This window comes from Lagenorhynchus albirostris, chromosome 2 (assembly GCF_949774975.1).
Source record: "Lagenorhynchus albirostris chromosome 2, mLagAlb1.1, whole genome shotgun sequence".
Taxonomy (NCBI): domain Eukaryota; kingdom Metazoa; phylum Chordata; class Mammalia; order Artiodactyla; family Delphinidae; genus Lagenorhynchus; species Lagenorhynchus albirostris.
The window spans coordinates 181,732,690-181,744,827 of record NC_083096.1 but is presented as its reverse complement, the minus strand read 5'-3'; the positions used below and the strand labels follow the sequence as shown (position 1 = coordinate 181,744,827).

At 60.6% G+C, this 12,138-nt stretch overlaps 1 protein-coding gene across 9 annotated transcripts in view; it reads right to left on the bottom strand.

Annotated features, from left to right (window-relative positions):
* PLEKHG5 (pleckstrin homology and RhoGEF domain containing G5) overlaps positions 1–12,138 on the bottom strand; it is a 36,435-nt gene that overhangs the window by 3,833 nt on the left and 20,464 nt on the right. For 6 of the 9 annotated variants that reach the window (XM_060141588.1, XM_060141587.1, XM_060141591.1 and 3 more), the window contains 11 exons: positions 6,230–6,359; positions 5,221–5,323; positions 4,778–4,838; positions 4,341–4,432; positions 3,748–3,884; positions 3,321–3,466; positions 2,514–2,726; positions 1,848–2,435; positions 1,100–1,150; positions 593–742; positions 130–240 (listed from right to left, as the gene is read on the bottom strand). In XM_060141588.1, the coding sequence (XP_059997571.1) occupies positions 130–240; positions 593–742; positions 1,100–1,150; positions 1,848–2,435; positions 2,514–2,726; positions 3,321–3,466; positions 3,748–3,884; positions 4,341–4,432; positions 4,778–4,838; positions 5,221–5,323; positions 6,230–6,359 (1,782 nt within the window). The remainder of the gene's footprint in view (positions 1–129; positions 241–592; positions 743–1,099; positions 1,151–1,847; positions 2,436–2,513; positions 2,727–3,320; positions 3,467–3,747; positions 3,885–4,340; positions 4,433–4,777; positions 4,839–5,220; positions 5,324–6,229; positions 6,360–12,138) is intronic. The other 3 variants (XM_060141595.1, XM_060141594.1, XM_060141596.1) reach the window with 1 other exon arrangement.

Below are 12,138 nucleotides of genomic sequence, written 5' to 3'. Positions count from 1 at the left end.
CGGGGAGGGGGAGGCGGGGGCGGGGCTCATGGCAGGCCACGCCCAGCGCCAGCTCCCCCCTGCACCTGCCGCCCAGGTGGGCCCACCGTCCTGTGCCCGGGCCCAGCAGCGAGCCCCACCCGCCCTCACCGTGACGTAGGCCCGGAAGAGGTCGTTGTCGCGTAGTAGGCCCCGCATGTACTCCATGCAGCCCTCCTCCTCCATGCAGTATCGGATGTAGGGCTTGAAGAGGGAGCCGAACTGGCGCAGGGCGAACAAGCACAGCACCCGTTACCGCGCACTCCCCGAGGGCTGGGCCCGGCAGGCACTCGCTCTTCCTTACTGCCTTTCGCGACCACCGCAGGGGGCAAGCTTATCCTTGTTTTCCACGTGAGGAAACTGAGCCTCAGCGAAAGCGATCACCCTCGGCCAGGTAGCAACGGTACACGGCCAGGTGGGGTTCACACCAGGGCAACCGATTCTGAATTCCACGCCTCTGACCACTAAGGGTCATTCGGGCCATCGGTCAGGGGGAGGCTGGGGTGGTGGGCAGATAGCATCGACGCCCCAGCCCCGCCTCAGTGTCCCTGCCTGCGTCCGACCCGGCCCGTACCATCTTAAAGCCTTTGAGGAAATCCCCGGGCTGCAGCAGCGCCCGCGTGCGCCGCGCCTTCTCCAGCACTGGCGCCATCACGCTGCCCCACAGCCCGCGGTGCAGCCGCGCGATCTCCGGGACGTTGCTGAACAGGCGCTCCGCCTCCACCTGTGGGTGGGCGGGAGGTGCGTTCGGCCCCGCCCCTCTACCGGGCCCCGCCCCTAGCCATCCCCCTCCCCTCCCCTCCCACCATCCGTAGGCCCCGCTCCCACCTTTCTTCAGCACGCCCCCATCCCCACCCCCTGGTTCCAGGCCCCGCCCCCTCACATACGCCGTCGTTGGCTCCGCCCCCCGGCCGCCCCACCCTTTCTGCAGCCCCAGCCCCACCCCCTGAGGCCAGGCCCCACCCCTCACCTACTCCACCAGTCAGCCCCCGCCCCTGTCTGTCCCCTCCCTTGCTCCAGCCCCTCCCCCCTCCCCGCTACTTTCTGGTACTGTCCCCCCCACCCCCAGGCCCTGTCGCACCTCACACAGCAGCCCTGACTCTTGCAGATTCAGGAGGCAGCACAGGAACAGCTGTGGGGGGGCAGGGAGCACTGCAGCTGGTGGAGGGGGGGGTCCCAGTCCCGACGCCCCACCCAGACTCTTAGGCTCCCCTCTACCCCTTCCCCATCCTGGGAGTGCCTGAGGCAGCCTGGGACAGAGAGGGTTCACGCTTTGAGAAAAGACGTTCCCCACGGCCCACCTGGGGGTGCCCCTGCCCAGGCCCCTCCTGGAGGGAAGCTTTGGGACACTGCCCTTGCAGCCACACCTGGAACTCTCTCCTCCACCTGTGCCCTGGCTCAGTCCGGAGTTTCTGCCCGGAGGGTGCCTTCCTTGAACCCACAAGCCCAGGACAGGTGCTCCCCCAAGGTCGAAGTCCCTACACACAGCCCCCAGTGCCTACCCATTCTGCCTCCTCGTCTAGGGTGTGGGCTGCTGGGCACCTGGCACATAGCAGGTGTTTAGAAACAGCCGATGAAAGGATGAGTCAAAGGATGAGGTCTGTATTACTCAGCTCAACCTGGCAAACTCGCCCCAAGCCCCCTCGCAGGTTCCCCGGGGCCCCTGGGAATCACCTCCACCCCAGGGTGTGGCCCTTCTCCCACTTCCCTTCCCCTCTGTTGCTTGGCACCTCCTTCTTCTGCAAAGGCCCAAACTCTGCTCAGGGGCACCCAGAGGAGGCCACGGGGGGCGGGTAGGCGGAGCGGCTCTGGGCCCACCCCATACTCACGTTGGTGATCACCCTCAGTTTCTTAATGTAGGACGCCTCTGTGTGCAGAAGCTCCCACACCGCCTCCTGCTGGTGGCACTGCCGCCGGGTCAGCTTCTGTGGGAAGGGCAGGGTATCTCCAGGAGCCCCCACGTGTGCCGGGATGGCCGGAGCAGGGGGAGAAGGGTGAACGGCCCTGCACGCAACCTTTTTCCCAGCTGAGACACAGAGGTCCCCCAAGTTCTGGGCCAGGCACAGTTTCACCTTGCCTGAGTTCCTCCAAAGCGGGTTAACGGTGAGAGCAGCCTGGCAGGGCTGTCCCGTGGAACATCCCGCCGCCCTAGGAAGGGCCCCGTGGAGCAGGGGGATAACGTGCCCCTTTCCCTGAGGAGGGAGGGGAAGGCCTCGGGCGGCACCCACCTCGTGGCCATCGATGAGCTCCCGCCAGCTGTCCTCCAGCCGCAGGCAGGCGTCGTCCTCGTACTCCTCTTCGTCACCTTCCTCCTCCCATGAGTCATGGTCAAAGCACAGCCTCCGGGGCAGCCTGGGCAGCCCGAAGAGGCTGTAGGCGTGCAGCTTGCCCTCCAGCTGCTCCAGCTTGGCCACCTCCTGAAAGGAGGCCTGTGGTCAGGGTCGGGGGTCAAGGCCAGCCAGCTGCCCTGCCCCAGGGCCCATGGGCCCACATACCCGGCCGAAGGCGCTGGTGCTGGGGCCTGAGCTGAAGAAGCCGCTGAAGCGACTGGCCGCCCGGTTCTTCCAGCTGTCACTGCCGCCACTGCTGCTGCTGCCGCTACTGCTGCCGCTGGGCAGAGAGCAGCTGGAGGGCGCTGGGGGCTCCTGCCCAGGGATGCTCGCCTCCCCCAGGAACTCCGACATGTTCTTGCGTCGGCGGCCAGGGGCCTGGTCAGGGAGCGGGCGTCAGGGCCAGACCCCCACAGCCCCACCCCATGGTGGGTTTCCAGGACCTCGGCCAGCCTGGGAGGCAGGAGGGTCTCTGCACACCCCCGCACCCTGGGGCGCCGCCTCTCCTGAGACCTACACGTGCTCTGGGGGCCGGAAGGTCCAGACAGACGCAGCTGGATCCCGCCTGCCGCCCCAGCCAGCAGCATGAAGCAGGTGGGGAGAACACACAGAGGCACACACACACACTCAGAGGCACTCAGCAGCCCAGGTCCAAGTGGATCCCCGACACACACTCATGAACACAACCAGTGACACACGAAGTCGCGCTCCCCACGCGATGTCTGCTTAGACACACACACACACACACACACACACACACACACACACACAGACTCCTCGGGCACAAGCAGACTCTCAGAGACGAGGCCCATCACCGTGGGGTATGGTTAGATCCAGGGAGGGCCCCGTATCCTCAAAGCCAGCCCCATTTCCCAGAAGCGGAAAGTAAAGCCCCCAGAGGGAGCAGCGAGGCGCCCAGGTGACTTCCCCTGGCCCCTCGTCGTCCCCAGGCCTGACACAGCCCCTCCTCACCAGGATGTCCAGGCTCTCCCGGCGGCTCTGCGGGTCCACACGCTCCTGGGTGGGGGGCCCGGCCCCGGCTGGCCGCAGGATTGGCAGACTCAGGGACTTGGAGTCCTTCACCCCCTGCTCCACCTTCCCCTCGTCCCCTGGCTTGGCTGGGGTGGCATTAGGGACAAGTAGAGGTCCTCAACGCCCAGGCCCAGTGGAGAAGGGGGCCCCAGTACCCCCTTCCCCAAGGATCCAAACCAAGGCCTGGCTGCCCTCCCCTGAAGCCCCGCCCTGCCAACGCCTGGCACTGACGCCCAGCAGAGACACCTGTATGGTAATGAGCTTGCTCAAGGCCATGGCCAATGGGAACCTGAGCCTGGGAAGAAGCACCCTCCCCAAGGGACCCAGCCATGCCCCAGCTACCCGGCCCATCTAGTCATCTGCTCACCTTTGACCCGCAGGTAGTGTCCCCCGAACCTGTAGGCCTCAAAGGTGAGGGACAGGGGCGTGTTGGACTGGTCCAGGTAGATATCCACTTTGCCCAGCGCAATGCCCTTCCTTTCAAATACTGGCAGCAGCACCTCCCTGCCCGGGACAGGAGGTGCGCGTGTGCTGGGGGCAGTCACGCGAACCTCCACCCTGTCCACAGCCCCAGCGCCACCCTGCCCACCCAAAGGGAAAAGGAGACACCCAGGGGATCACACACAGGTCCGTGCGCACACACACACCTGTCCACAGAGGTTCACGCTCCTGCATGCGTCTACACACGAGACAACACGCCCCTGCCCTCACACGTTCACGTCTGCACACCAGGGCAGACAGACACCGTTGCGTGTCCGTCGACACCCGTTCACCCCCGCAGGACTAGGCCACGCGCAGGGGCTGGGACACAAACATGGCACCCAGGCCCTCACTGCACATGGGTGGGGTGCCCACAGGTGGGGGACATGCTTGTTCACAGGCCACCACACAGACACACACAGTCACACCTGCAGGAGGCCACACCTGCCCCCCAGCCCCGTTCTCCCCACCAAGCCCTACCCCAGCGACTTCTTCTTCATGGCTGGTACGATCTCTGTCTCGATATCCACGTTCAGGTCAAATTTCAGCGTGAAGCACTCCTTGCTTGGGTCCTGACAGGACAGGGGGTCTCAGTTCTGCACCCCTCGCCCCCTAGCCTCCCCACCCCAGGGTTCCGATGGGAGCCCCAGCAGGGGAGTGAACGCAGGGATCTCCCAGCCCTCTTCCGTCCCAGGGAGGCACCCGGCATCCCTCCGTGGAGGCAGGGGCTGCTGGAGCATCCCCCACCCGGGCTAAGGTAAGCAGGGCTGGGCTACAGGGCTGGGTGGCAAGGGAGGGACACGTTCACTCCAGGCCCCCTCCCTGGTCCTGGAACTTAGAGCAGACGGGCCCAGCCTCGGGAACGGAGGAAAGGGCCCGGGACGGGCAGAGGCTGTGGGCGCCTGGGGGCTCCTTACATCTGTGTGTCTCCTCCAGGCTTTCTTCTTGGAGAGCTTCAGGCCTGTGCTCTTCCGGTCCCTGCAAGGAAGCCGGTGAGGGCAGAGGTTGGAGGCGTGGGTGGGCGCTCACCAGGCTGGGATATGGGCGGGCCCCAGCTGGCTGCCCACCCCTTGCTGGCCCTAGGAGACCAGGTAACTCAGGTTCGCTCAGGCAAGCCAGGACTCACGAGGGGCTGTTCGCCCTCTGGTGGCCGACCTGGGAGTCACACCCAGCAGTACCTCGTCAGGTAGTCTGATCCCAGAAGCCCTGGAGGCTCACCCTCCAGGAATCTGGGCAGCAGCAGGGGCCAGGCGGGGTCTCCAGTCAGCTCTGCTGAAGCCTCTGGTCCCTGGCTCTGTGATCTGAGACCCAGCCTTGGGACCCCCCGGGTGTCTGCCGTGCCCACCAACCCCTCACCTACCCCTTGCCATCCACAGAGCTCTCTTCCTCCTCCTCTATGTCCACTGCAGGGCTGGTGCGCGGGGGGCATGACCGGGTGGACACATTCCGAGCCAGGACAGAGCCTTCGGTGTAAAGTGGGAGTGGGGTTGTGCCCGCTCCCTCCCTGGCCCCCTCCTTAGCCTCCCAACACGGCCGACTCCAGAGGGACCAGGGCCTGCTACCGACCTTCGGACCCCACCCCAAACTAGCCAGGGCCCCTCAGTTCTGTGAGGGGAGGGACTCAGTCACTGCCTATCATCATCCACCCCCAGACTCAAAAAGACACAAGGGCCCTGGGATGACACCCCAGGTGATGCCCTGCCCCCAGTACAAGTCTGCCTCAGTTTACCCATCTATTAAATAGGGATAAAGAAGCCCTGCCTCTGGGATTGTTGCAGGAAGGAACCAAAGTCCATGGCTCTTTCTTGCCGGCGTCCCCTGCCCCACCACGGTGACCACACCCAAAGTCCCAGGAGGCCCTGGCAGAGGGGACGAGTCCTTTGGTCCCTCTGACCAGCTGGGAAAGTAGACCAGAGCCACCCCAGCACAGCCAGTTGGCAGTAGGCCGGGGCCAGGTCCCTTTTCAGCAGGAGGGGTTTCTTGTTTCCTGCTGCAAGTTCCTTCCGACCTGCCCATCCCCACCCCACCCTCTGCTCACTGGCTGCCTGGCAGGAGAATCTGCCCAGAGATCCCCTGCCCTGAGGACAAGAGGGCAGGGACAGAGGCGGGGGCAGCTGTGGGAGGTGCAGACCCATCAAGAAGGACCCGGCACCTGGTGCAGACAGACCCGCCTTCGAGCTGGGCCGGTCCCCAACTTTTTCTCTTGTTAAAAAACTTGTGGAACAAGAGGGACGGCAGTGGACTTGGGTTTCATCGTTTACAGTCAACTCGTGTCCTTCTGATGGCCCTGTCGTGACGGCCGACAGTTAGCAGGCCACTGTGCCCCCAGGCAGGGAGCTCTAGGGGCTGGGCGCCCTCCCCGTGCTCACCTTGGGGGGGCAGGTCGAAGCGGACGTGCCCATCATAATGCATGGCACCGTGGAACTTGCTGTCACAGGCCTCGCAGAGGCTGAGGGGGCCCCGGCGGTGCAGCTGCTGGCAGTCGGCGTGGTGGCATATCTGTGAGGGGAAGGATGGGGGGGTGGGGTGGACCCAGACCACTGCAGTACACGGGGCTCCTGGCCCCTATGGGGGCCACTCTTCAGGTCCGACCGTCCACGCCCCACAGAGTGCCCGTCAAACGCTTCCCGAGCGCCTGCTAGGTGTCCATTCTGGGAGATGCAGAGAAAGCAAAGCCCTGCCCGCAAGGAACGCGATGCCAAAGGGGAGACTTCAAGTAGGTAACCACGAGGAGGGTGCTCCAGGGCCTCTTCCGGAGCGCACGCAGAAAGGGCACCAAAGAGTGGAGCTGGGGCTGGCAGCTGGTTTGCCCAACTCAGTGTCTGAAACAGAATACCTCCCCCTCCTCCCTGCCCAGGGCCTCTGCCCTCGATTCTATGACCTGTGCGGCCCCCGAACAGCTGACCCCGCCTGGATTTCTAAGTTAGGGTGTGAAGGGGACTATGGAGGATTCAGGGAATGGTGTTGGCCTCTGGGTGCCTATGTGGTACCCAAGGCCCGTTGCTTAGTGACAGGATCCCAGACTTACCCAATCGCCCCAGGCTACTCTCATCCCCACCACCATGGATGACTGTCCTATCTTCTCCATCCCCCAACCCTCCCTAACTCACTCCCCACCAACCCGACTGCCTACTTTTCTAGGGAAACAGAAGCCATCAGAAGGCGGTCCATGAGCTCCTACCACCACGTCCACCCCCCTGCCCCGGGCTGCAGGGGATTTGCCCTGCTCCAATCCCAGGCCAGCTTTCCACCGAAACCCCCCTCTCCAGCCTAAGAACCAGGACCCCGCTCAGCATTCATCCCTCTCACTGGATCATTCCCACGGGCAAACCAACCTGTTTCTCTCCTTCCCTTTACAGCTAAACTCACCCCTTCCTGTTCTTTCCTCCCATTACCCTCTATTTTCTTTCTCCCTGAATTTTTGTTTCAAAATATTTCAAACCTACAGAAAGTTATAAGAATAGTACAATGACATCCATACACCCTCTGGCTTCCCCAGTTGTTCACATTTGCCACACTGGCTCATGACCCCCTTCCCCTGGGGAGGAAATCATGACACCACCTGAGAACACAGACCTGCTCATGCAGAACCACAACACAACTGTCACACTTGGGAAACTGAGCAATGATACTTAGTCCACCTAGAGTCTACCTTGGCATTTTCCCAACTGTCTAAATAATGTCCTTTATAGATTTTTTTTCCCACATGGGATCCAATCAAGGTTCACATGTACATTTGGTTTTGTCTGTTTATCCCTTTAAGAATGAATGCCCGGGGACTTCCCCGGTGGCGCAGTGGATAAGACTCCACGCTCCCAATGCAGGGGGCCCGGGCTTGATCCCTGGTCAGGGAACTAGATCCCACATGCATGCCTCACCTAGGACTTCGCATGCCACAACTAAAGAGCCTGCCCGCCACAACTAAGGAGCCCACGTACTGCAACTAAGGAGCTGGCAAGCCGCAACTAAAGAGTCCACCTGCCACAACTAAGCCCCGGTGCAAAATAAATAAACATTAAAAAAAAAAAAAAAAAAGAATGAATGCCCAGGACTTCCCTGGTAGTCTAGTGGTTGAGAATCCCCCTTCCAATGCAGGGGACGCGGGTTCGATCCCTGGTCAGGGAACTAAGATCCCACATGCTGCGGGGCAACTAAGCCGGCATGCCACAACTGAGACCCGATGAGCCAAAAATAAATAAATAAATAAATATTAAAAAAAAAAGAATGAACGCCCTAGTTTTTCCCCCCCATCTTTCATGACACTGATATATTTGAAGCAGCCAGGCCAGCTGGCAGAAAGGTCCTCCACGTGGACTTGTCTGGAGGTCTGGGGTAGTTTCAGGCTGAGCATTTGGGCCAGGACGCCAGAGGGTGGACTGTGTCCTCCTCAGCGTGCCCTGGTGTCAGGTCACCCGGGGATCTCGCTGTACTTTGTAAAGTCGCATTCTCTCTTTGTAATGAGGAAGTCATCTTGGGGTGACACTTTGAGATACCCTGCTCCCCAGCAGTCGCACACTCCAGGGCTTTAGCCCTTGTTGATGGCTTTTGCCTAAATCAGTTATTACTACGATGGCTGCAATTGGAGATTTTCTAATTCTTCCATTTTCCCTCAGACCCTCTCCCGTCAAGCTTTGGCCCCCTCCCCAACTCACTCTTCTCAGGTCCCCAGTGATGTCCACGTTTCTGAGTCCTCTCGTCTGTTCTCCCAGGACCCAGCATTTGACACAGGTGGTCTCTTGGGAACCATTTCTTCCTCGGCCCCCAGGACCCGTGCTCTGCTGGTTCCCTCCCCTCTCAGTCCCCTTGCCTCCTTCCTGCTCTCGCACCATCCGTGGACCCCTTCTCATTTCATCCACATCCACCCTCCAGTGACTCAGTCACTCTCATGGGGAGGGCTCCCACAGTGAACTCTCCAGTCGGGACCAAGCAGCTCAAACTTAAAACGTCTGCACAGGGACTTCCCTAGTGGCGCAGTGGTTAAGAATCCACCTGCCAATGGAGACCCGGTCCAGGAGGATCCCACGTGCCTTGGAGCAACTAAGCCCATGCGCCACAACTACCGAGCCTGCGCTCTAGAGCCCACGAGCCACAACTACTGAGCCCGCGAGCCACAACTACTGAAGCCCACACGCCTAGAGCCCGTGCTCCGCAACAAGAGAAACCACCGCGATGAGAAGCTCGCACACTGCAACGAGGAGTAGCCCCCACTCGCGCAGAACTAGAGAAAGCCCATGCACAGCAATGAAAACCCAACCCAGACAAAAATAAATACATTTATAAAAAAAATAAAACGTCTGCGTGAGCTCCTGAACTTTTCCACGCAGCACCGTCCATCTCAATTACTAGCAACGCCTTCCGGGGGTGGTGATGTTATGGGTTGAATTGTGTCCCTCAAAAAGACAGGTTCAGTCCTAACCCCCAGCGCCACAGAACGTGACCTTATTGGAAAGATGGGCATTGCAGATGTCATTCGTTAAGCTGAGGTCATACTGGGGTCTGCAATCATACAGCATAGAGTATGGAGTAACCGTATGACTACTGTCCTTAAAAGAAGAGGAGAGGGCTTCCCTGGTGGCGCAGTGGTTGAGAGTCTGCCTGCCGGTGCAGGGGACACGGGTTCGTGCCCCGGTCCGGGAAGATCCCACGTGCCGTGGAGCGGCTGGGCCCGTGAGCCATGGCCGCTGAGCCTGCGCATCCGGAGCCTGTGCTCCGCAACGGGAGAGGCCACAGCAGTGAGAGGCCCGTGGACCAAAAAAAAAAAAAAAAAAAAAAAAAAGAAGAGGAGAAGAGACACAGAGATGGGACACCCAGGGAGGAGGCCATGTGACAATGGAGGCAGCAACGAGCCTGAGGCACCTACAAGCCAAGGAACACTGAGGAGCTCCTAGACGTGTCAGAAGCTGTGAGAAGCAAGGGAGGATCCTACCCTGGAGGCTTCAGCGGGAGCACGGCCTGCCCACACCTTAATTGCAGACTGCTGGCCTCAGAACTGAGAGAACAAGCTTCTGTTGCTCTAAAGCCACCCTGATCTGTGACGGCAGCCCCAGGAAAAGAATACATTAGGCCAAACACCTTGGGGACACCCATGATCCTTCTGTTACTCCCCCACTCAGGCAAACACTTCTGCGGGCTCCACCCGCAGATATTAAATCCGTAGCTTCAACCCGGCCACCCTCTCCAGGCTACCTCAGGCCCCGGCCCCAGCCCCCAGGGCCTCTTAGCGGGGTGACAAGGCCTCAGAGCCGGTCTCCCTGCTTCCGCCCTTGACCCCAGTCTGCTCTCCGTGAGCGGCCACAGTGGACCCAGGTCAAAGAGGAGTCACACGTACCTCCTCAAAACCCCGCAGCGGCTGCCCATCTCCTGCCGACGCTGGTGACCTCAGGGGCCTCCGGTCCTGCTCTCCCATCCTGGCTCTGTCCACCATGCCCACCAGCCTCCCGCCTTCCGATGTGCTTCTTCGGACGTGCTCCACCGCTGAGCCTGGGCTTCTGCTAATCCCCCAGCCTGAAATGCTTTTCCTCAGACGCTGAGATAACCAACCAGCCGCCTCCCTTCCTGCAGACCTTCACTCACAAGTCCTCGTCTCACCCTTCTAAGGTTTCATTCCTCTGCGCTCCCGGTCACCTCCTCCACCCCGCCGCCCTTCTCTCCTGCAGGCTTCCCACTGGTGGACAGTCCGTGCGCTTCACTTTGTTGCCTCCACACCGCCAGCACTACAAGGACAGCAATTTTGGCCCGTCGGGCTGGCTGCCTGGTCGCCAGTCCTAGCCACTCAATAAATACTGGTTCAATTATTAAGTAGCGTGATGGAGGATCACTGGAGATCTTGGCTGGAGAGAGTCCGATCAGAGATTTTCAAGATGACAGACAGGGTGAGGATGGGTTAGACAGCAGAGAAAGTGGCCCGAGAGAGGAGGAAAGAGGGAGCTGAAAAAGTCTGATCATTGATAACATGGTCCTCATGTGCCTGGGGCTGCACTGGGGGAATCCTCATCCCAGAAGGTGGGGGCTACGATTGTCTGTACTTTACAGATGAGGAAAGTGAGGCTCAGAGTGGTTAAGTAACTTTTCTAAGGTCACACAGCCAGTGGAGTCAGGACTTGAACCCAGGGTATGTAGCTTCAGAGCCCACATTTTCACCACATTCACACCATGTCTTGGGTAGTGGAGAAGGAAGCGAGGAGTGGGGGAGGCTGGCTTCGGGCCAGCCTGGGGGGCTAAGGAGACAAGAGGAAATCAGTTACATTGAATAGTTTTATGGTTGATGTTTTGGCTCTTGTGTCCCTTCCACTCCTCCATCACACAGAAAGGGGACACGGACACAGAAATGACAGCTGGCAGGAGGCAGACTACAGAAGCCACTTGCTCCAGGGGGGTCTGGCTTCTGGGGGGCTGGGCCCTGGGCATTATGGCCCATATTCCCGATGGCAGCCAGAGCACCAGGCGCCCCACACTTCCACACCCTTCTTGAGGGGTCTTCAAGTGTGTTCTCGGCGCTGGAGGCAAGGGTGAGGGGCACTCCAAGCAGAGCAGCTGTTTCTATCTTCACTTGATCTACTGCTAAAGTGTGAGGACTCCCCTGGCGATCCAGCGATTAAGACTCCGCGCTTCCACTGCCGGGGGCACGGGTTCAATCCCTGGTCGGGGAACTAAGATCCTGCACGCCGCGTGGTGTGGCCAAAAGACTAAACAAACAAACCAACCTAAACATTTTTTTTTTTTTTTTTTTTTTTTTGCGGTACACGGGCCTCTCACTGTTGTGGCCTCTCCCGTTGCGGAGCACAGGCTCCGGACGCGCAGGTCCAGCGGCCGTGGCTCACGGGCCCAGCCGCTCCGCGGCACGTGGGATCCTCCCGGACCGGGGCACGAACCCGTGTCCCCTGCATCGGCAGGCGGACTCTCAACCACTGCGCCACCAGGGAAGCCCCCAAAACATTTTTTAAAAAGTGTGAAAACCCCTATTCTCCTCCATGGCTCTGCCCCCCGACCCTGTGGCATCCCCGGGGCACTTCTGACAGAGGGCCTAGCTTTGCAGATGCTGGGACCCACGGCCGTGAGCATCACCTCTTGACAAATCTGGGGAACGCACTTGTCTTTTCCTCCCAGGAGTCCCGCAGCCTGCCAGCTCGGCAGCCCTCTTACCCTCTGTGTCCAGCCTGGCAGCCAGGCTGGCACAGGTGCCCCCCGACCCCTTCCAGGCCTCTCGCCATTTCCCTGACAGCTTCACTTTTCTGGTTCTAGGCTTGGCATTGGGCAGTGGGACTGCGGACCTACCAGC